Source organism: Rhinatrema bivittatum, chromosome 8 (assembly GCF_901001135.1).
Source record: "Rhinatrema bivittatum chromosome 8, aRhiBiv1.1, whole genome shotgun sequence".
In the NCBI taxonomy this organism is placed as follows: Eukaryota; Metazoa; Chordata; class Amphibia; order Gymnophiona; family Rhinatrematidae; genus Rhinatrema; species Rhinatrema bivittatum.
The window spans coordinates 59,868,771-59,894,080 of NC_042622.1; the positions used below are offsets into that span (position 1 = coordinate 59,868,771).

General features: G+C 46.0%; 1 protein-coding gene across 1 annotated transcript in view; it reads left to right on the forward strand.

The window, feature by feature from the left end:
- TOP1 (DNA topoisomerase I) overlaps positions 1 to 25,310 on the forward strand; it is a 349,577-nt gene that overhangs the window by 233,146 nt on the left and 91,121 nt on the right. The window contains exons 10-12 of the mRNA XM_029612494.1: positions 6,402 to 6,523; positions 8,655 to 8,777; positions 10,387 to 10,574. Coding sequence (XP_029468354.1) covers positions 6,402 to 6,523; positions 8,655 to 8,777; positions 10,387 to 10,574 — 433 coding nt within the window. The remainder of the gene's footprint in view (positions 1 to 6,401; positions 6,524 to 8,654; positions 8,778 to 10,386; positions 10,575 to 25,310) is intronic.

Here is a 25,310-nt window from a genome sequence, read left to right on the forward strand (position 1 = left end):
GTAGTTCAGGACTCCTTTTCTTGTTGGGGTGTTTTTAGAGTTAGAAGGAGAAAATGGCGGCTACATTTGAATGCATGAAGTGCACCACACAGTGGTCCATGTGTGAATCAGGGTAACTTGGGGGAGGGAACGGTGCATATTGTCAAACATGCTCAGAGGAGCAAAACAGGTAGCAAAAAGCTTGCTGCCTGAAGGCGGACCACATCAGTGGGGACACTGGCTCGGTCTGTTCCTTTCGGCAAGCAAGCTGCCTTACCAGGAACAGCAGCCATTTTGGAACTGCAGCAAGAAGGAGAAAAAGGGATCCAGGGCCTACTAATGTAAAACAGGAAGCCCCTTCTTTTTGAATACAATTATAATGTAAACCGATGTGATATTCCAAATTGAACACCGGTATATAAAAACTAATAAATAAATACTTTGTTCCTGCAATCTCAGATAATACATCGGGGTGCAATTTTAGCAGCAGGTGTTGAAGGGACAACACCCATACTTTCTCCTGCAGTGTTGGTTTCTCCCAGGACAAGCAGGATGGCAGTCCTCACATGTGGGTGACATCATCGGATGGCGCCCTATTACGGAACACTTTTGTCAAAGTTTCTAGAACTTTGACTGGCACACTGAGCATGCCCAGCATCCAGGGTGTCAGCTGAACTTTCGAAGTGTTTGCATCAGGCATTTTGTTTGGGGCAGAGCTCTGTCCCTGGATCCTCTCTTGTGATTTCTCCTCCCCAAGGGATAATCTCTTGGGAGAAAAGGATGCAAGAGAAGGGAAGAGCATGAAGGTGATGATAGGGATGAAAAGTCCGCTAAATCAGATTTTTCACTGTTGGTTCTCAAAGATGGCAGAGAGAGTGACAGTGAGTTGTAGCTGGAAGAGATTGAGTGACCCCAGGGGAAGATGAGGGTTCTTCCATGGTCAGGCTTTTCCATAAGGATGAGCTACTGGGATTGCTCTCTCATTCCTTGCATATTTGGAATATATCAGAAGATAAGGTCCAGAAGCTTCTGAGGATCAGCTTATTGTTAGTCTGCGCAGACCACCTAAATCATTTCTCTTGCACAGGGCAGTGAGAGATCTTATTGATTTAGAATGAGCAGCACTGGAAGCCAATTTTTTAAGAGTGGGTGGACGCTAGTGAAATTATATCCTTTGGCCATGTCCGAGAAAGATAAGCTGAGGGTTCCAAAGGTGTATCTGTTAGTATATTTGGTTACCTCATGAAAGGGAGTACAGTGAGCGAGGATGCGCAGAATAGAAAGATAAAATTGATGCTTAAGCAAGCCTTTGAGGCGTCTAATATGGCATTTCAAGTGGCAGCATGCAATTCTGTTGTGGCAAAAACAGGGTGCACTTGTCACAGTGCTTACAGGAGAGAAGTTTAGAGTTTGGTGGCAATAGTTGACGAGTCAGCACAGTTTATTTATTTGTTAGCTTTTATATATCGACATTTGTGGGTGCATCATGCCGGTTTACAATATAACTGAAGGAGGAAATTACAAAAAAACAGGGTGGGAGAGGGAGCAGATAGGAAGAGAGAAAGGGGCGAGAGAAGAGAACTGGGGGCAGACTTTTTTTTTAGTGACTGCGGCATTTGATTTGATCCATACTAGAAGCATAGCTTCTATTGTGGCAACCAGACTTTGAAAATAGTCTGCAGACTCAATTTGTAAAAGTAATAGATCTTGCTACCCTTCAAAGGAAAACTACTTTTTGGTGAGGATCTTGAGAAACTGGCTAGAGCTTAGGATAGTTCAAAGGTATCCAGGCTTCCAGAGGATAATCCTAAAGTCCCTTTGCATCAGTCACAATATAGATCTCGCTTTCAGGATTCCAGAAAGACTAGAAAAGGTCGTTTTTCAAATGGTCATAAAGCTTGGCCTTTTAGTAGGTTCCAGTCCTTTAGAGGAGGCAAGGAAGGGTTCATAGGAGGATCTGGTGCTTCTCGTACTTGCCATGAAAGTACTGGGACCCAGTTTTTGGGGAAAGAGATAGGAGGTCATCTTTCAGATTTCCTCCAGAAGTGGGTACAATTCACATCAGACCAGTGGGTCTGCCTCAGGTACAAACCTACTGCCTGATTCACTAAGGCTTTTCTCCCATTCTATGTCTATGGGAAAATAGTTTGATGAATCAGGGCCCATAGATTGTAAGCCCTTCTAGGGATAGGGAAATATCAACAGTACCTGAATGTAATCTGCTTTGAAGTGCCAAAAAGTGGAATATCAAAGAAAAGAAAATAAATTATTCACAACTGTTTTGTGTTGGAGTTTTCCCATCCTATATCAGATGCTTTTGTGGTTTCTCCTTTCTCTCCCGCTCAGAAGGGAGAAGCGATTCAAGGAACTTTAGATCGTCTGCCTCATTTAGGCACTCTGGTTCCAGTTCCCAGAGCTCAGTGGTGTTTCAGTCACTATTCGATTTACGTCATAGTCCCCAAGAAGGAGGGTTCGTTTTGTCCCAATTTGGATCTAAAGGAGGTCAGCAAAGCCCTGAAAGTGACTCATTTCAGGTTGGAGACTTTGAAGTCTGTAATTCTGGCGTTGAGGCAAGGAGAATTTCTGACAGCATTAGATTTTTAAAAAGTGTATCTCTATATTCCCATCAGGAAAGAGCATCAGAGGTTTCTCCATTTTGCAGTGATAGTCCTTTTCAGTTTCACACTCTGCATTTTGGGCTAGCCACAGCACCCAGAACCTTCTCTAGGGTAATGGCTGGAAGATTCTGGTGTTCGGAAGGTGACTTCTGGGGTCAGGGAAGGAATAGTAGTAGCCCGAGTCTTTTTTCTAATATATTCCCAGGCTTCATTAAAAAAAAAACAAACATTTTTTTTACAAATTTGATGGTAAAATTGTATTTATTTATTTTATTATACAGTCTAGGCAGCTCCGAGCAGGGCCCGATTTAAGATTATGGAATCCATGGGCAGAGGGCCAGGAGTAGAGGATTTCACCCCCAAAAGTCAGAGAGCAACAGGGTGAATCCTAGTATTTGGGTACTGTCAGTATTTGGTTACCTAGGCACATGCCTGTGTTGCCTATGCCTATATCTGGCCCTGGCTCAGAGAGGGACTTTCCTGGTCTCCAGTTGGAGCTCCGTGGGGTGGAGTGGGAGGGGACACCTCCCCCTGGCCTCTGATTATAGGTGAAAGCAGCAAAAGTGATCCTGCATAGAAGAGGTTTGACCACCCCTAATATATTCAGACTAGAGGCAGTCCAGAAAAACTGGACAGAGCCTGGTCCATAACCCTATAAAATGAAATTTAAGAACATTAATCATGCTTTGGGGCAGGATGGAGGGTGAAGTATGGTAGAGATTTGAATACTCAAAAGGTTTAAATAATGCACAAAGAAGCAAGCATTTGCAAAAGCAAGTTTAGAGCATGAAGTTTATTATATGAGGCTCCAAATTGTCAGAGCATATGGGAACAGCTTTGTAGAAGAGGAGGTGTACATAAGAACTGTACCAGAATTCAAGAAAGTCTGGGATAAGCTGAAACTAAAGGTTCCTGAACATACCCAGATCAGTCCAGACAAGTGGGTTTTGCCTCCCTACCAGCAGATGGAGTCCGAGGAACAAAACTTTGAGGCACTGCTACATAACAGAGTACCACCTGCAGTCCCTCAGTATTTCTCTGACTCCAGCAAATGGTAGAGGTGCAACCCTGCAGTCTGAGATTAAGAAAGAGAGCAATTGAAGTAGGAGAATATCAGAGGAAGCTCCCTGGGGTGTTGGGCTTCTTTGTGGGCCATCCCTCAGGTTGAGCCCGGGCGTAAGGGGGATTGGAACCCCTGCCTTGTGCTCGCCCGTATCATGACAGGAAACCTCCAAGGCCTCTGTCTGCAAGGCCCCAGAATCAAGGAAGTACCCCGTGTGTGTTTTTTGCCTTTACATCTGTGATTTTAAAGTTAGAAAAAGAAAGGAGCAGAAAGGCAAACAGCTGTTTGCTGGGGGGCCAAAGGTACGGCTATGAGGCAGTGAGGGCTGCAAGCCTCAGCAGACAGAAGGTAACTACTGCACCGGTCCGCATGTGTCCCAGGGGCCCCGGGGAAGAGCGGCATTAGCGGCCAAGCCTGTATTGGAGGAGGTGCAGCAGCTGTTCGTGCAGCCATGTTTGTTTTCCTGTGCGTCACTGGACCGTGCTGAGGCTGGAGAGCTGTGGTCTTTTCCGCGGCGGTGCCCAGCTGATTTTTCCGAGCCACAGGAAATGGCGCAGCATGGTTATTTAAAAAAAAAAAAGCGCGCGTCAGAGCGGCGATTAAGGCCAGCGGTATTTGCAGGGCGGCCATTGGTGCGGGAGCATGTGGTATTGCGCCTGAACCGCAGAGAGAAGTGTGCCGCGCATGTGGGCTGGAATCTACACACTTGAATTCTCGTTCCCTCTGTCCTGATTGCGCTTCGGGGGAGGATTCCTCAGCAGAGGTGCACCATGGGAAGCGGATTTCCAGCCCTTCAGGGGGGGATGTCACTGTCTGTGGCTGAGGGTTCCGGGGGCCCTGCAATCTGCTGGGTCCATGAAGGGCTGCGGACAGGAGTCCTTTTTAACTAGGGAACCCAGAGATTCCCTTCCCCCATTTTCTCGTGTGGTTCAGGACAACTCTGATGAGTGGGGGGACTCCAACGACAGCCTGGAGCAGGGGACGAATGGCCCTGAGGGATTTTCGCTGAAATTTATCCTCTTGATTCATAAAGCCTTTCTGGCAAGGAAGGGTGCGAAGCGGAAGTGGCCAAGAGTAGGGCCTCCCCTATCAGCGCCAATGTAGCCTAAGAGGGCCGCAGGTGGGTCCAGGGACCTACTGCATCGTCTGGGACTGCGACGGGCGGAGTCAGAGGTGGACCCCAGGGATGGGGGGGACACTCCATGGATGATCCGCAGGATGTCCCTTTGGACCACCAGGGGGTGGTTCCAGATGATGACATGACTGTGGCATCGGGTGTGGACCGGGATGTAGCTAAGGATGACCTAGATCCGGATGAAAGATTGGAGGGAGATGATCTTCAAGTTGTCCGTTATTTAAGAAGGTGGAGCTATGCCTTCTTATTCCTCAGGTCTTGGAGGAATTGGGGGTTAAAGTGACTCAGGGGGAGTCTGATATCCAGGGGGTGAGTCCATTCCTGGATAGGCTGAGGAGCACCCCCCCCCCGCCACTGCCTTTCCCTTACCTAAGAAGATCAGGAAGTTGGGAAGCTATATCCCCTGATGGAGGAGACTTTGGAGATACTGCAGGTACCAAAGGTGGATGTGCTGTGTAATCGGCCACTTAAAAGATGACCATCCCAGTGACCGGGGGCTGCTGTTTAGAAGGATGAGCAGGACTGCAAGTTGGAGATTCACCTAAAGCGGATATTTGAGGTCCCCGCACTGAGTCTTTGGGCCACCGTTTGTGCCAGCTTGATGCAGAGGGCCTGTCTGTTTGGGTGCAGAAAGCACAGGATCCAGCTTCAACAGGAGATGGTGCCCTGCAGTCAGCTCATTTAGAGGCTGGGGTGACTTATGTAGCCGACATGTGACTTATGGGGACATGTGTTTGGAAAGATTTCTTTTTCAGACCCACATTCTTCAATGCTGCAATATTTTACATTATCATTTTTACAGTAATAATCCTATATTTATTCTAAAAATATAAAAAAACATCTACCTGCTTTGTATTCTGTGTTCAAGTTTGGTAACAAGTCCGAAGAAATAAGGTCTGCCCATAAATTAAAAAAAAAATGGTACTTCATGATTAAATGTTACCACTTAGATTTTGTTCTCATATTTAGTATAATAGCTAAAAAGCTGAGTTTCAGAAAAACCTAGGGACTGTGGAAATAAGAGTGCCAAAAGTTTCCTTTCTTCCCTATTACTTCATGACAAGAGAATGCATTTATTCCCTAGGAAGAGTGCCCATAGTGCAGGAGGCATGCAGTGACCACCAGGGTTCCCTTAGGAGGCTTGTAACTGGGGTCCCTAAGATGATATCATTGAGTGATGGCTGAGGCTCTCTCTCTAACTATGTAGCATCACCAGCCCGGGGAATGGAGACCTGGCCTGGGAATCAAAGCCAGATCCTCTGCATGGCAGCATGCAGCACCTGTCACCTTTCAGAACATTATAAGCTTACTGGATGCTTGTGAAGCAATACAGAATGGCGATTTTTTTTTAAATGTGCTAAAGTCTATAAAATGTAGTATTGAGCTAATAAATATTCCCTCTGCTCATATGTTTTTCTGTTTGCTAGGACTTATGTTTGTATATATCTTATATTAAAAAAAAAAATGTGAGATGGTGTGTGTCCCAGTCTCTCTGTAGTAATATGAATTGGATGCTGTTGAACAGTGAACTATTAAAGCTGTTGCTGACCTGTTGAGTAAGAAGTCTGTGTTCTCATGGCTCCTGAATCTTAAATGTTTTTTCTAGGTAAAATCATGAAGCTGAGTCCCAAAGCTGAAGAAGTTGCAACTTTCTTTGCAAAAATGCTTGATCACGAGTACACTACAAAAGAGATCTTTAGGAAAAATTTCTTTAAAGACTGGAAAAAGGTATAGTAGATGAAACATTAGAGCCTTAAACAGCAGTAGTATAGCTGCATAGGACTTCCAAGAAGTCTGGGGTTAGCAGCATGGAGAGACCGTGATTAAAACCTGAACTTTGTTTTTTTTTCCTTCAGTTTATATCCTATCCATCTAGTACAGGCTCCAGGCAGGTTTACAAAAACATAAAACAGTGGATATACAATTTACATCATTAAAACAATAAACAAAACAGCATATAAATAACAAAATTATATCACAATAATGCAATCCAAATAAAAATGAAACATCAAATAGTAAAACAAAACACAAGCAATCAGAATAGCCAGCATCCTCACTGTACTTCATCAAAGCTTATCAATTGAAAGCTAAGACAAAGAACCATGCTGTACTGTACTTCTGAAAAGTCAAATCTGAAATTAATCTGATTTCTCTAGATAACAGAATTCCAAATAACTGGACCACAGTCTGAAAAGGCCTTCTTTCTAGTCTCTACCAACTTTACTTCTTTAATGGATGGAGTTTGTAGTCATTTATTATATGCCAGTTATGGTTTTCTAGATGGAACATACATCATAAGCCAGTCCATTAACTAGTTAGGGGCCAAACCATGCAATGCTTTAAAAAACAAAGTAAGCATCTGGAAATCAATTCTAAAAGACATGGGTAACCAATGTAGAGACCTTAAAATGGGAGAAATGTGTTCCCATGGCTTCAAACTGAAAAATCTTTGCAGCTATGTTTTTCATAAGTTGCAGCCTACATACTTGCAGTTTATTCACACCAGCATAGAAGGCACTGCTATAATCCTATCTACTGTGAATAATAATGCCTGTTATATGAATAAGATAGCCAAGATTTTTCCAGGACATGCACTTCCTTCTGTGAAAGAATTAAAATAGTCTCCAAAATAATTGCAGATAACTCAAATTGCAAAGGTTTATTAATCCAAATGAACATAGGGAGACCAGATATTTTGGACAACAGCCTCACTAATTTTGGTAGCTGTGTGAATTACAAAACTTGTTAGGAAGACATGGGCCTGGGTGTCAGATTAAGTTTTGGTCTTGTAAGAATCAAAGATGCAGACAAGGCCTGAAACAGCCTACCTGCTGAGGAGGTGGAAGCCTGACAGATTTTGGACATGTATGAGACAGATGTGGTGGGAGGGGGGTCGTGAAGTAGAAGACCATGGAGGTATGGAGTGAAGCTGATGTTGGTTTCCAAATGGGAATTTATATGCTCGTCTGAACAGGGTGATAGAAAAGCAGAGGAGGAATCTCAGCTGGGCAGACTGGATTGGACGGGCCAGTGGGCCTTCATCTGCCATCTTTGTAGGTTGGATGGTTCTTGGGATGATGGGGGTTGAGGTTGGGGAGGTTTTTGGGTTGTACAGTTTAAATAATTGTACTTCATGTCTATTTTTGATGAGAAGCATGAAATAAATAAAATAGATCAATACCATGTGGATCATATTGAAAAGGATTTGTCTGGCTAAATTTGGGGCTTAGCTGGACAAACATGGGGATTAAATACCTTCCTCACTGACGGGATATGTTTTAGCTGGGTAAGTTAATACCCGGCTAAAGCTAAGCCAGATTAAAAAAAAAAAAAAAAAAGGGGGTGGTGTGGGGACGTTTGGAGATGCTGCTTATCTTCATGCTTGTTCTCCACCTTGCTAAGTTTATCTGAGTACATTTGTTTTAAATAAGCATAATCCACAGATGACAACCAAAATAAGTTTATGAGGAGGCGGGGTCCCCTCTCTTTCCAGCTGACATCTTTTTCCCCTACATCCCCCAGGCTCACTCCCTCTCAGTCAATCCCCCCTCTCGTCTCCATCCCATCTCACACCCACTGGCTTCTTTCTTACATCCCCTGATTCTTCCATCACCCCTCTTAGCCTCGCTCCTAGACTCATCCCCCTCTCCCCTCCTCCCGGGCTCTTACTCCTCTCACCTCAGATTCATCCCTTATCCCTTACCCCTTCTCAGGCTCAGCCCCTCTTTCTTATCCCCCAGCCCACATCCCCCTCCTCTTTCTCCCCTTCTTCCTATCTTTCAATACTATCAAGGCACGCTGTACTATAAAAGAGCGAGCGGGCTGGTTCAAATCACATTTTATGATTTTTTTTGACCAGGAAATGACTTCAGAAGAAAGGTCGGTCATCACAAATCTCACCAAGTGTGACTTTAAGGACATGAGTCTGTACTTCAAAGAACAGTCTGAAGCCAGGAAACAGATGACTAAAGACGAGAAACAGGTGGGTTGCCTCAGATAGTGAAATAAACCTGGTTTCATTAATGAAAATTAGTATTGGATTCATCTTCAAAACATACCACTGGAAATGAGGAAAACATTGCTTGAGTCCCTCTTAGCCTCTGAAAGAAAAATGAAGGAGGGGGAGGGGCAGCCTAGAGAGTATGGGACGGAGGGGGATGTTTATGTACAGTATGCACACGCACACCCCTCTTGTTTTGGTTCCTTAGTAGTGAACTACGAAGGAGGAAGGCTGAGTGTTCATTGAGCAGAGTCTGCATTCACAGTTTCTACAGGAAGGAAGCCTTAGCCATTGCTCAGTGAAAACATCTCCTGACCAGACGTATCTGGTTTCAGAAGCAGCCGCTTCCAATGACCTCTGACCAAGGACAATCATTTCATTAGCTAGGCTAGTCGTAGACTGTTTGAAATGAAGGCATATAGTGCTGTAGCCCAGTAGAGGCTGGTTCTGATTGAGCTGAAAGCTGGACTAAAATTACAATTTTAAAAATTTGCTACAGAATAATTTTTGTGTAGCAGTGATCGCTAAGCAAACAGTTTGCTGTAACATATTCACTGCTTCTCATAATTGTCTGCTTACAGACCACCAGAGAGAATGTGACAAACAGAACAACTTATCCTGCAGCATTTCAGCAAAGTAGGAGGGGTGGAATTTCCCAGAATACCATGGCACTGACTTCTCATCATGTCACTTTCCATCCAGGGGTCTGGAAATAAGTCACCAGCAGATTAGCCAGGGCCAGGTTTAACAAATTAAAAGCAAAAAAATCCCAGTTCTGTGTTACATACGCCTCCTACTTATTCTTTCAGAGGCAGAGGTAGGCACACATAGGAGTAATATGGATGTTTTGACATCTTTTTGTAGCAATCTTGCTAGCACACTACAGAACCATTATAGTGCATTCTAAATAAGTAACTTAGCTGTGAAAACTCAGTTTACACATACAGAGCCAGCTTTAGCAGCACTGACACTTCGAGTACGGCGTGGTTTTGAACGGGTGCTCCAGGGGAGCCCTCCCTGTTCATGGAGAATAGTGTGCCACTGTGGCTTTAAAGAGGGGCATGGCTGCCTGTAGTGTTCTGGGGGTTTCCCATCCCTAAAGGCATTGCTTCTGGTGTTCACACAGGATGCCGCTAGTGCTAAAGCCGGCTCTTTATTCCCACCATTAAAACCAGAATTCTGTTAGTACACATTACTAGACAAGCACACATAGCAAACAAATAATTTATTTTTCTGAATTTTCAGTGTTTGTTTTATACCTTTCAAATCATATTTCCTTTCTTAAAGACCACTATAGTGTTCTTAAAGATCACTGTAGTGCTCATAAAATTGAATTACTTCTGTCTTTTTTTCTTCTTGCTTATAATAGTAAGTGACTGTGAGGAGCAGTGGAAAAATGTAGTCTAGCATGACTTTCACAAGCCGTTTCCATGTTGCTAATGATCGGTTACTAGACTAAGCCATAGAAGTGAGACCAGCCAGAGAAGTTGTATGCTCATAAAATGACTTCAGCAGTACGACAATGCTTTGATTTTTTCAACCATTTGCTTGTGGCATATTGTAAAATGTGTACGTTGCCTCCCATCTTTAGAAAATCAAAGAGGAGAATGAGCTGTTGCTTCAGGAATATGGCTACTGTGTCATGGACAATCACAAAGAAAGAATTGCCAACTTCAGGATTGAACCGCCAGGTCTCTTCCGAGGGCGTGGAAACCATCCCAAGATGGGCAGGCTAAAACGACGGATCAGGCCGGAAGATATCATCATTAACTGTAGCAAGTAAGCTCAGGAAGTGTGACTGTTGTGCAGAATGCCAGACAATGAAGAGAGACAAACATCAAAGGGCTTACAATAAAAGGAAATGTATTCTGTTACACTCCACAGCAGTCAGGACCTTCGGGCGCCACTGCTTGAGGAGTGTAACTGAGACCAGCAGCTTCATACTGCTAATTGCATTATAGCACTTCTGTCCCACTGCCTCCTTTCTGTCCAGTCGTCTACTGGTGTCAGGAAGAGGACGTCTGTAGCAGCAGCTTCTGTGGAGCACTACATCTGGGCTCTAAAGAAGAATTTTAAAAACTGTGTTGCGCTTGCAGCCTCAAAGGTCAGCAACAACACTGGCTTGAGCTCTGGTCAAACCACCAGTGCTGCTGGTTGTGAGTGAGAAAGGGACATACAGCATGCAGGCTCCCAACTGCTGTCATCTCAGCAGATGGACCATGCTCCTGTGCCCCCTCCGGGTGCCATCTTGAAACCAAATTTTGCTGACTACAAAACCATAAGTAATTCTCCACAGGACTGGAATTTTCTGTTTTTAGCCTACTTTCTGAAGGGAAAAAGGCTTATAAGATTACCATGCCTGTGTATAGGTGTTCCCCCACCCCAACGTCAATAACGTTTGTGTTTAGTATCCTATCCACAACAAATGTTTAGGGCGTGTCAGAGGCTCCAATGGAACCATGAGAATGTTGGTCTTTTGGATTCAGAGATATGCCTGGAAACTGGTACATTTGCTTGAATGTCAGCTCTATTAGTATGCATGGAATTTCTGTTTAGCTGTATAAATCTGTGATTGGATTGCATGATATTCATGATGGGGAAAAAAAGTAATTAATTTTTTAGGTTGAGCTATTCATTTGACCAGGTCCTTGACTGGATTGTATCTTGGAGCAGAATCTTCTAGATCACTCTTTAGATAGGTAGGGACTCTGATTTGCTCTCTCTGCACCCTTGGTGGCCAGCGTAACTTCTCTGAGTTCAGGAAGCTTGGGGAGCTCCAGGCAGGATTACCAGATCAGAGTTGTGTCTTGTTAGGACAAGCATTACCATATCTGCTCAAACAAAGAGGCGGGTGGCTTCTTATGGACTAACCTATTTAATGAGGCATGAGCTTTAAAAGACAAGAATCTGCTTACAAATGTATGCCCAGAGAGGAAGATTCCTAATTTCAAACTTGTGAAATTAGATCTTTTTTCCTGCTGTGTGTGTAAGATATTTATGATTGGAAAGACCCAAGAGAGCGTTTGGAATTCAAGGAGGCAGGCCTGGATTTACACATAGACCTATTTAGGCCTACACCCAGGGCATCAAATTTTCTGCTAACCCAGGTATTCAACCCCCTCCCCATCCCTTGGACCTCCTCTGCAGGGATGTGATCCTCAGATTGCAGTAAGCATGGGAGCTATACCTGTGTTCACAGGCCTCGCCCCGTCTGAGCTTCTGTGCAGGGCAGAAGGAGGCCTGGAGGCACAGTCTGAGGATGGCATCGTTGGAGTACAGGTTGAAGGGTAGGGCTTGGTGGTTTGCAAGTGAGGTGGGAGAGGTAGAGGGTGTCTACTCTAATCCATCTGTTTTCTTACCTAAATGAGGTGAGATTTCCTAGTGTGTAGCAGATGGACTCAAAACAAATGGGTATAGTGTGCTCGTGCTAGCAGTTGGAGACGGATCTGACGTCAGCACGGGGTACATATTACCCCCGCAGGAAGTGCAGCAACTCAGTAATTTCCGTCTCCAAAGCAGTTTGGAGCTACCTCACGCTCGCTGAGCATTTTTCCAAATTCTAACGACTAAATTCATAGAAGAATCCTACCTGAAGGCGAGCCCCGCACTCCTGCGGTGATACCATTCGGTCCCTCCCCCAGATGAGTTTCCCGAGGTGATTTCCGTGGTCCCTCGGAGGTAAGAGCCTCGGTCCGGTGGCCGATTCGCGGCAGGGACCTAGCCCCCGAGTGAGAAGGGCTCGGGTGCAGCACAGAGGCAGCCTCGGTCCCGGTGCGGACTTGGCCCACGATCGAGACGAGTTTGGGCATGGCCTAGAGACAGCGGGTGCACTTCCTCGAGCGCGGCAGTGACGGTTATCACCCTCTCCCCCCGCAGCCGGGAAGCGCCGAAGACAAGGTAAGGCGTACATCTTTACTTGTGGGTCTCCGAGGAAGCGAGGATTGGCGGGGTCTGCCTACGTGGCAGCCCGCCAAGGAGGTCTCCATTTTACTTGCCTGCTCGCCGTCACCATTTCCCTGGTTCGTTGCCTCGCTCTAGCGCTCAGGCCAGACTGAGCGCACAGGCGACGGGCGCATAGGTTGGGCGCCCGAAAATAATTGGGCGCATATTTGATACATGGCGCACAGTGAAGACACCTTGATAGGCACACGTTGATGGACACACGCTGCTAGGCGCACGTTGCTAGGCGCACGTTGCTAGGCGCACGTTGCTAGGCGCACGTTGCTAGGCGCACGTTCATAGGTAAGCGCGCGTTCATAGGCGCCCGTTGATGGCGCACGGGGATACGCGCACATTAGTAGGCGCACATCTTTCGCGCATATTACAAGGCGCATACTCCGGCTGGGAGCGCACCGCATAGAGATAACAGACGAGATGGAGCGTAGGAGAGCCTGTGCGTCCGCAGAGCCGGCACCTCCAGAATCAGGCATAAGAGCTCTAGGCCTCTGCTCAGCATGCAACCTCAGAGCCACACAGAGCGAGGAAGCAGACTCCCTATGTGCCCAATGTGAGGAGGCCCTGGGAGTTCCAGGCCAGGGCCGGTCCCAGCCCAGCTTACTTGCCAGTTCCTCAGGGAACACCCCGGACTTAGCAGGCAGCGGTGAGCAGCCAGGGAACCCGAGAGACCTGGTGCCCCTAAGGCTAGAACCTGCTTCGCTCTCCTGGGTGGAATTATTCAAAGGGGATTCATGCCTTTCTCAAGATGCAGTCTGATCCCCGAACACACCCATACGTACCGGAGGACCCCGCCCCTGGACCCTCAAGACCTAGGCACGGCCACTCGCCACCCGGGAGCCCCACTTATGGGGATTCAGATTGTTCTGAGGAAGAGGGTGAGCCCCCCGAGGAGGGAGAGCTTCCCTCGGGGATAGAACCGTATCGAACCATGAGACGCTTCTTTCTTAAAGAGGATCTCCCAGACCTGGTCTCTCAATGCCTGTCGGAGCTGGCTATCCCGGGCCAAGGCACCCCAGGGGAACCTAGAATGAACCCTCTGCTAGAGGGCCTGCGCCAAACGGCTCACCATTTTCCCCTCCTACAAGCAGCACAACAGCTAATCGATCTGGAATGGAATGCGCCGGAGGCCCCATTCAAAGGGGGTCGGGCCTTATCTGGCATGTACCCTCTGGACCCGGCAACCAAGGAGCTGCTGGCGTGCCCTACGGTAAACGCCATAGTTTGCGCAATTGTGAAGCGCACCACCATTCCGGTGGAGGGGGGGGCGGCCCTCAAGGATGCACATGACAGGCGCAAGGACGCCATTCTGAAACGAGCCTTTGAGGTGGCAGCCATGTCCCTAAGAATTGCGACCTGCTGCACCGTGGTGACGCGTTCCTGTTTATCTCAAGCTAGGAACACCACCCCGGGAGAAGAAATGGAATCAGCTCTCTCGTTCCTCACTGACGCAGCCTCCGACCTAGTCCGTACGGCAGCCAAGGGAGTGTCATCCTCAGTGGCAGCCAGGAGACAGCTCTGGCTACGAAATTGGTCGGCCGACTCCTCCTCCAAGACACGCCTCACAAGAATGCCCTTTAAGGGATCCCTCCTGTTCGGCAGCGACCTCGAGAAACTGGCTAATAAATGGGGCGCCTCTCCATTACCCCGTCTACCAGAAGACAGGTCAAGGAGGAGCCAGCGCCATTTTTCTAGGCCATCCAGAGGTAGAAGCTCTCAGCGCTTCCACCCTTACAGGGCTCGCTACCAAGCACCTTGTTCTCAGACCAGGAACCAGTCCTTTTGGACCAAGCACAACAAGAGGAGAACCGGCTCTGGTTCGGGTCCTGGCCGCACCCCACAATGAGAATCAGCCGACCCATCTGGGGGAAGAAGCCATAGGGGGCAGGCTAACCCTATTCTACCGCAGGTGGGTCGAGATTACCTTGGACCAGTGGGTCCTCGCCATCATCCGAGAAGGGTATTACCTGGACTTTCTTCGGCTCCCTCCGGACAAGTTTGTGGAATCTCCTTGTCCACCCCTCAAGCGGGCGGCGCTGGAAGCTACCGTGCGGAGGCTCCTGTCCCTAAACGCCATAATCCCAGTGCCTGCATGGGAGATAAATTCTGGGCATTATTCCATTTATTTCATAGTGCCCAAGAAAGAGGGCACTTTCAGGCCCGTCCTGGACCTCAAGTCAGTCAACCGACACCTACAGGTCCCCAGCTTTCGCATGGAAACTCTGCGGTCAGTCAAAGGTGCAATACAGCCAGGGGAGTTTCTCACATCCCTGGACCTGTCAGAAGCCTACTTGCATATCCCAATTCATCGGGATCACCAGCGCTACTTACGCTTCAAAGTCCTGAGCCAACACTTCCAGTTCCGAGCTTTACCCTTCGGGTTAGCCACCGCGCCGCAGACCTTTACCAAGGTCATAGTAGTAGTGGCGGCGTCACTCAGGAAGGAATTCTCGTCCATCCCTACCTGGACGATTGGCTGATCAGGGCAAAGTCACCGGAGGAGAGCCACCGGGCAACCAACAGAGTTATATCCCTTCTGGAAAGCCTAGGATGGGTAGTCAACACAAACAAGAGTTCCCTTCAGCCTTCCCAGTCGCTGGAATACCTAAGAGTCCGATTCGACACCCAGGAAGACAAGGTCAGCCTGACCTCCAAGAGGAGATCAAAACTCCGGAATCGTCTGCAGGCCCTGCAGAGCGCCACCCGGCCCACAGCTTGGGTTTACCTACAGGTCCTCGGCCTCATGGCATCCACTCTGGAGGTGGTACCATGGGCGCAGGCTCATATGAGACCATTACAACGCGCCCTCCTATCTCGATGGAGCCCACGATCACAGAACTACACCATACATTTACCTCAACCAGCCAGAGTGCGGAATCAGCTACGGTGGTGGTTGCAGCCCGGCCACCCGAGCCGGGGGTCAAAAATGTCCTCCCCAACCTGGACCCTGCTCACTACAGATGCCAGCCTGAACGGATGGGGAGCACACTGCGAAGAACTAACCGCCCAAGGGCGGTGGAACAAAGAAGAGTCAGGGTGGAACATCAACCGACTAGAGGCACGGGCAGTCAGGCTAGCTTGCCTGTGATTTGCCCACAGACTTTGATCAGAGTGATGTCGGACAACGCCACCACGGTGGCATACATCAACCGACAGGGCGGAACCAGAAGCCGACAGGTATCCTTAGAAATAACCCCCCTGATGGCTTGGGCGGAGACGAATCTCCAGGACATCTCCGCTGTCCACATCGCCGGGAAGGACAACACCACGGCAGACTTCCTCAGCAGAGAAAGCCTAAATCCGGGGGAATGGCAGCTGTCGCCCACAGCTTCCCGGATGATTGTGGATCAGTGGGGGACTCCGGGCATGGACCTACTAGCGGACAGGTCCAACGCTCAAGTACCCAGATACTTCAGTCACAGATGAGATTCTCTCTCCCACGGGATCGACGCTCTGGTACAGCCATGGCCTCAGGGGATCCTGCTATATGCTTTTCCTCCATGGCCCCTGCTGGGCGCCATTATACACAAGATTCAGTGGCACAGAGGCCTAGTTCTTCTAGTGGCCCCGGACTGGCCAAGAAGACCCTGGTACGCAGACATGAGAAGACTGCTGGCAGGGAATCCACTACCCCTGCCTCCACACAGGGACCTGCTGCGGCAAGATCCCATCCTCCACGAGGATCCAGCTCAATTCTCTCTTATGGTCTGGCCATTGAGAGGACTAGACTGAAGAAAAGGGGATACTCTGGGCCGGTTATAGATACACTCCTCCAAGCACGCAAGTTCTCCACATCACTAACATATATAAGGATCTGGAGAGTATTTGAAGCCTGGTGCGACACTCACAGCACCAATCCACATGCCGCTAAAATCCCTATCATTTTTGATTTCCTGCAAGATGGACTTCAGAAGGGTCTGTCCCTCGGTTCCATCAAGGTTCAGGTGGCAGCGCTATCCTGCTATGGTCCCAGGAGTGACGGCAACAGCATTGCCACACACCCAGACGTTTCACGTTTCCTGAAAGGAGTCAAACACATTCACCCGCCACTGAAGTGGCCAGTGCCCCTGTGGAACCTCAACCTAGTTTTGGAATTTCTAGCGGGACCCACCTTCAGACCCCTTCGAGGCCTGTCCCTCCGTTTGTTAACCTTGAAGATGGTGTTCCTGCTGGCCGTCTGCTCAGCACGCCGCATCTCAGAGCTACAAGCGCTGTCCTGCTGTGATCCGTTTCTCAGAATCACTCCAGAGGCTATCCATCTTCGCACGGTTCCTTCCTTCTTACCCAAAGTAGTTTCACACTTCCACCTCAACCAAACCATATCCTTGCCAGCCACGGAAGGTTTGAAGAAGTCTGAAGAAGGTCGAATACTGCGCCATCTCGACATCGGCAGGCTGCTGTCCAGATACCTGGAAAGGTCAGAATCAGTACGAAAGACGGACCACCTGTTCGTCCTTCACAGCGGGAAGAAGCAAGGGGAAGCGGCCTCACAGGCAACCATCGCCCGCTGGATCAAAGAAGTTATCAAGGCAGCCTACGTAGAAGCGGGAAAACCACTACCTCTACGGGTCAAGGCTCACTCTACCAGAGCGCAGGCGGCCTCCTGGGCAGAAACTAGGATGCTGTCGCCGGCAGAGATATGTAAAGCGGCAACGTGGTCCTCCCTCCATACCTTCTCCAGATTCTACCGTCTGGACGTCCAGGCCAGGGAGTACACAGCATTTGCGAGAGCAATCCTAAACGGACCTCGGGCAGCCTCCCACCCGGTCCGGGAGTAGCTTTTGTACATCCCATTTGTTTTGAGTCCATCTGCTACACGCTAGGAAATGTAGAGATTACTTACCTGATAATCTCGTTTTCCTTAGTGTATGCAGATGGACTCAGCATCCCGCCCGGCTGCCAGTATACATGGGGATGCACCGACTCAGGGTAAGCCCTGTTTTCTTATATAGGGCATCCACCCTGCCGGGTGTTGACGCCTTCCGTTTGAGAACACTGGCGGTCTCCAGCTACTATCAATCAGTCAGGGTAATCATGTTCATTTAATCGATCGGTCAGTCACACATATATCCATAAAGCTTTTGCAAGGAAGATTACTGAGTTGCTGCACTTCCTGCGGGGGTATATGTACTCCGTGCTGACGTCAGATCCGTCTCCAACTGCTAGCACGAGCACACTATACCCATTTGTTTTGAGTCCATCTGCATACACTAAGGAAAACGAGATTATCAGGTAAGTAATCTCTACATTTTTCACAGCAGTGAAATGGTAGAAGCCTGTTAAAGTTGCCTAATTTGTTGAATGCTATGTGAAGCCTCCATTTAATTTTCCAAAGGTTGAATCGGTATTTTCTATTGAATTATTTTGTTATCTAATTGAAATTTAGGGCTAGATTTTTAAAAAAATAGTTAATGCTGATGATTAAATCTTTTTATTTGCTCTACTAAGTTTGTTAGGACAAATGTGAAATTTGTTAGAGATTTTTTCTGAATTCTGCCTGGCTGTAGCTCATATGATGTACCTTTCAAAGATAAGCTCAATGTGTTTTTGGGAGCTATTAAAGTAAATTCTGCACAGAAAGCACAGTAGTGAGTCACAGATACCCCTATGGGCCAGTTTTGAAAAAATCCCCCGGGCTGATATTTGCCTGCAATCTGCCTCTGTCCACATCTCCAGTGGAAAATACTGGGGAAAAGGTAGGCTGCAGGTCTTTGAGGCTCCTGGGAGTGTGGCATGGTTGCCAGCTTCCTAGAAATATCACTGGCATTCTGTCACTCCTCTGGAAACTCTGATCCTGCTTTCCTCCTTCTGCAGCAATTGAAAGCACCGTTGGGGCGAGAAAACAGAGACACCCCCCTTTCCCCTCTGGATGACTTAACCTGTGCTGTTCCTTGGTATGTTTGGGTGGGGGGCGTGAGCGCAATCTCATCCCTCGCCTCAGGCAGCAGATTGCCTTGAGCTGCCCCTGTTCTTTACGACACCCTGGCAAACAAAGTAATTTACTAAAATCATTCCTGTATTCTTTGATTCACAACCGTCTACATTTCTGCTTTAGAAATGTCAGGAGAATGAAGAATTAGTCTTTACCCCAGGACAAACAGGATGCTAGTCCTTACATATGGGTGATGACATTGATGGAGCCCTATTGCGGAAAACTTTCTGTCAAAGTTTCTAGAAACTTTTGACTGCCACTCTGACCCCACTGAGCATGCCCAGCATGCCATGATATTCTCAGCCACAGGGGTCTCCTTTCAGTCTTCATTTTTCCGCGCTGCTGTTGGCATCGCGGAGCAGGAGCCTATGTGAGTTTTCTCACATACTGTCTGACTAAAAATCATATTAAAAAACAATTATTTCTCTCCCATATCGGGGTCTCCCTTGTTACCACCGGCCGATGAGTACGTTTTCTCTCATTTTACTCTCTTGAGTAAAAATATTTTTCTTCTCATTTTCATCGACGGCTGTCGACGAAAATATGGCCACAGGATTTAAAAAATGTCCCAACTGTAATCGGACTATGTCCATTACAGATCCACACCTCGAGTGTGTCCTTTGTTTAGGTCATAATCACTATGCCAGAGGTAAATAGGCAAACAATCCTAAGCCCAACACTTAAATTAATAAGTTTATTAAATCTATTATCTTATTGCACCACACTGACTTATGTGAAACATATATGCATCCTAAAATCTAATAACTTAACATCAATAATATCTCAATCATACTACCTCCATCCATTCATTCAATAAAATCCTAAAACATATACGATGTAAACATATACAGTGTAAACATTATGACATAAATTAACATATGTTTAAACATACCCCTATTAACATTTTTCTACCCTCTCCATATACATTTAACATATATTTTCCAAAAATACCCCTGCTAACATTAGTCTACCCGCTCCATATACATTTAACGTCTATTAAAATCCTCCACTCCAACGAGTTCACTCGTTTCGCCTGTGAATACAGGCTTCCTCAGGGAACCTTTATATGTTATGAATCAGGGTCACTTTTCTTGTAAAACATCTGCTTTAAATGTTTCCTGATCTCTCAATTCTCTTCCCAATCATGTGGTCAACGCCATAATATATGAATCTCCTTCCATATATATGTTTCTCATTCAGCCATGCTGCAATATATTAATCAAAATAACACAATCATAAATAAGAATTAATGAACTACGTGGTGAGTTCTACATCTCACCCAACAACCATATATGTTATAGTATAGTACCCAGGATTACTTTACCATTGTTATATACTAATTTTGCAAAAAATATTCCTTATGTAAACCGCTGGTAACCCCTTGGCCGTATGCAAACGAATTTTCACAATGTAGTGCAATTCTCCGTATTCACGTTCTTATAAGCTTTAATTTGACATGCTCTTCATTCCACTGCCACGGTGATCATGACCACCTAAAACATATTAATACAAGTAAAGTACATTAACCTAAACCGTATTCCAAACGAATCAATGGTTTGAACCCCTATTATCAAACACTATTAAATAACGCATATATTTACCGGTATGTCTTATAGCAACATCTCCAAACTTCACCTCTCATTCCACACATTACCGTATGCAGTTCACTGCTTCTCCTGTCGCCTTGCTATCAAAACGCCGCCATCAAACTGAAACACTAACCGGTGTTTAAATCTCCCACTTCCTGTTACGTGACGCTCAACGGCGTCATGTATTAACGTATTCAACAAGTAATTGAAACCAGGGGATCTGACCACCCAAACCTAATCTGTCATATCAAATAATTATCCTCACAATGCCACTTCAAGACCCGTAAAACGCCTCCCATTCTATCGTCTCATTGAGACCATTGGGATAAAGAGTATTCCATTGATATATGAATTTCTGCTCGATTCTCCTTAAAATATTCGAGACATCTCCCTGTTGTCGTATGTGGCATTGCTGAATAATGCAAAATCGTAATTGGTCAACATCATGATCCTTCTCCTCCCAATGCGATACTAGAGGGGCCCCCGTTTTTTTAGTTCTTAATCTACTCTTGTGCTCTATTATTCGTTGCCTTATGGTTCTTGTGGTAAACCCGATGTAAATCAACTCGCAGGGACACATAATAGCATAAATCACCATTTTAGAATCACAGGTGAAGTGACCCTTAATGACGAAATTATGCCTCCAATGGGAAATTTTTAATGTTTTAATTTCCATCACATTTTGACATGTTGAACATTTGCCACATTTAAATTGACCCCAATTATCTTGAACCAATGTATCCTGTGGTTTGGATAATAACGATCTAATACTAGCCCCTCGGCGCATTGCGAATATCGGGGGTTCTTCAAAACCTGGTAAGGATTGGATTATGTGCCAATATTTAAGAATGCATTGTTTGATAGCATGGGATTTTGTTGAAAAAGGTAAAGTGCAAATAGGTCTAGTGACTTGGTTACGAGAACTGGGTAATAGCAGATTGGTTCTATTAGCATATAATGCTCGCTTATATGCCCGTTTAATGCACCCAGATGGGTATCCTCTCTCCTTGAATTTGAGAGTTAAACTTTCTGCATGGTATTTATAATCATTTACAGTAGAACAAATACGGCGATACCTCAAAAATTGACTTATGGGAATACTTTCCCTAAGCCTCTTCGGATGGAAACTATCAAAATGTAATGTCGTGTTCTTGTCGGTGGGTTTAATATATACCGATGTCATAATTTTACCATCACATAATTTCACCAAAATATCCAAAAATGGTATCTGAGTGTTATTCGATTGAACTGTAAACTGCAAATTAGAATCGCATTCATTAAGATAATGTGTGAATACCTGCAAATGTTGCATGTCACTAGTCCAAACAAAAAATAAATCATCTATGTACCGTTTGTAAAATCTTATGTGCTCAAAATGAATGGATGTATATAAATACTTCTCTTCATACGCCGCCACGTAAAGGCAAGCGACCGAAGGCGCCAATGGAGACCCCATTGGTTATTCAGCAATGCCACATACGACAACAGGGAGATGTCTCGAATATTTTAAGGAGAATCGAGCAGAAATTCATATATCAATGGAATACTCTTTATCCCAATGGTCTCAATGAGACGATAGAATGGGAGGCGTTTTACGGGTCTTGAAGTGGCATTGTGAGGATAATTATTTGATATGACAGATTAGGTTTGGGTGGTCAGATCCCCTGGTTTCAATTACTTGTTGAATACGTTAATACATGACGCCGTTGAGCGTCACGTAACAGGAAGTGGGAGATTTAAACACCGGTTAGTGTTTCAGTTTGATGGCGGCGTTTTGATAGCAAGGCGACAGGAGAAGCAGTGAACTGCATACGGTAATGTGTGGAATGAGAGGTGAAGTTTGGAGATGTTGCTATAAGACATACCGGTAAATATATGCGTTATTTAATAGTGTTTGATAATAGGGGTTCAAACCATTGATTCGTTTGGAATACGGTTTAGGTTAATGTACTTTACTTGTATTAATATGTTTTAGGTGGTCATGATCACCGTGGCAGTGGAATGAAGAGCATGTCAAATTAAAGCTTATAAGAACGTGAATACGGAGAATTGCACTACATTGTGAAAATTCGTTTGCATACGGCCAAGGGGTTACCAGCGGTTTACATAAGGAATATTTTTTTGCAAAATTAGTATATAACAATGGTAAAGTAATCCTGGGTACTATACTATAACATATATGGTTGTTGGGTGAGATGTAGAACTCACCACGTAGTTCATTAATTCTTATTTATGATTGTGTTATTTTGATTAATATATTGCAGCATGGCTGAATGAGAAACATATATATGGAAGGAGATTCATATATTATGGCGTTGACCACATGATTGGGAAGAGAATTGAGAGATCAGGAAACATTTAAAGCAGATGTTTTACAAGAAAAGTGACCCTGATTCATAACATATAAAGGTTCCCTGAGGAAGCCTGTATTCACAGGCGAAACGAGTGAACTCGTTGGAGTGGAGGATTTTAATAGACGTTAAATGTATATGGAGCGGGTAGACTAATGTTAGCAGGGGTATTTTTGGAAAATATATGTTAAATGTATATGGAGAGGGTAGAAAAATGTTAATAGGGGTATGTTTAAACATATGTTAATTTATGTCATAATGTTTACACTGTATATGTTTACATCGTATATGTTTTAGGATTTTATTGAATGAATGGATGGAGGTAGTATGATTGAGATATTATTGATGTTAAGTTATTAGATTTTAGGATGCATATATGTTTCACATAAGTCAGTGTGGTGCAATAAGATAATAGATTTAATAAACTTATTAATTTAAGTGTTGGGCTTAGGATTGTTTGCCTATTTACCTCTGGCATAGTGATTATGTTCATACATTAAGACAGAGGGATTGCACGTAATTATTGTACCTGCTTTGTTTAGGTCAAACACACGATGTAACATCTTGTCCAAAGTGTGCTGAGATGACTGCAAAGGGTCGAAAGGCCCAACAAGAGAAGATGGAACACTTATTCCATTTACAACTTTTGCCTTCCCTGTCTATGTCCACTCAATCATCTCTGGCCAGAGTATCGAAATATTTAATCCTCAAAAAATGTCGTCCAGAAGGTTAGGGGGATTGTTCATCGCCAACCCCATCCGTGGCATCGACAAAGTCAGCGGCTGAACATCGGCCAAAGCATCGCCATCAGCATTGTCAACCATCGATCCCAGAGGCGCTTCTCTCCCCAGAGAAATCGACCGCAAAATGGCCTCGTATTCAAGAAACACCGAAGCCTTTGCCGAGGCCTTCACCTCCTCATTGAGCCTCCACAGGGCCCTGTGGAAGAACCAACAACACCTCCACCGCCACCATGTGTAGCTGCTCTGCCTGCACCAGCTATCACGGAGGAATTGACAGATTTTATCCGTCAAGCGGTGCTCCAAGCATTGAAGGACCATCGACGCCCTCACCGACATCGATACCGGTGCCCGCACCGATGCCTGTGTTCCCGCTGGTGCCTGCACCGATGCTGGTACCAATACCGAAGCCGCTGCCTGCACCAGCACCGAAGCAGCCATTGACGCTGATGCCTCTACCATCACCGATGCCGGGCCCAATGCCGGAACCAGTCCCGTCGATACCAACGCCAGTGCCTGGGGCCCCAGGACAGCTAGAATTAGCGTTGTTTCAGCTTTTAATGAATAGATTCAACGCAATCGTCTGTGCTCTACCACCGAAACCGATTCCAGCCAAACCATATGAAGAAGTCCCTGGGCGGACATCGTTTGATGATCCACAGCCAGGTTCTTCAGGGCTTTTTCGACCACCAAGGTCTTCTCCCACTTCTCCATGTCGAGAAGACCCATACGATTCCTGGGAGGATAAACATACCGATACTTCTTCTGAAAGCTTTATGTCTGACCCTTCTCCTCCTCCGGAAGGAAGAAATCCCCACCGGAAGATTTATCCTTCACTAATTTGTTAAGGATATGGCAGACACCATACCATTTACTTTGGTATCGGAGGAGGACACAAGACAGCAAACTTTGGAAATCCTACAGTTCATGGACCCTCCAAAAGACGTCTTGGTCATCTCTGTCCACGAAGTACTGTTGGAATTACAGCACAGACTCTGGGAGCATCCATGCTCAGTACCATCCATTAACAAGCAAGTGGACACCACTTATTTAGTTCAGAATGTCTCTGGATACCAAAAATTACAACTGCCACATCAATCAGTTATTGTTGAGTCTGCACAGAAGAAGTCTAAAAGAATAAGATCTCATTCCTCCACTCCTCCTGGGAAGGATCACAGATTCCTGGACTCCTTGGGCAGGAAAGTGTATCAGGGAGCCATGCTCAATTCAAGGATTGCGTCATATCAGCTATATATGACGCAATACCAAAGGAATCTGTGGAAACAGATGCAAGATCTCTCAAATTCCTTACCACAGCAGTACCAAGAAGCAGCTCAAGCCATAATACACAAAGGGCTTGAAGCTGGAAAAAACGAAGTCCGAGCCACTTACGACAATTTTGAAACTGCTTCCAGAGTAGCGGCCTCAGGTATAAGTGCACGTCGTTGGGCATGGTTGAAGTCCTCGGACCTCAGGCCTGAGGTCCAGGAAAAACTGGATGATTTGCCATGTGTAGGTGACAACCTCTTTGGCTCAAAGGTGCAGGATGCTGTAGCCCAGTTGAAAAAACATACGGAAACCTTGTGCCAACTGTTGTCAGTTCCGCAAGATTCTGCTGCATCACCATCTCGCCGTCCTCCAAGGAAGGAATCTCGAAGGCCTTTCTACAGGCAGAGGCGTTATTACCCTCCAGCATCAAGGGGCAAAGATCTCAGCCCAGACAACCTAGAGCTGCTAGGCCTCAACCTCCACCGCAGACGGGACCAGCTGCAGGCTTTTGAGGCCACCACCAGAGACCAAAGCCATCTCCACAACCCACAACCGGATCTACCAGTAGGAGGCCGAGTTTCCTCCTTTTACAACCATTGGGTACAGATAACAACAGACCAATGGGTACTCTCAATAATATCTGGAGGTTTCCAACTCAATTTTGTCTCAATTCCAAGAGA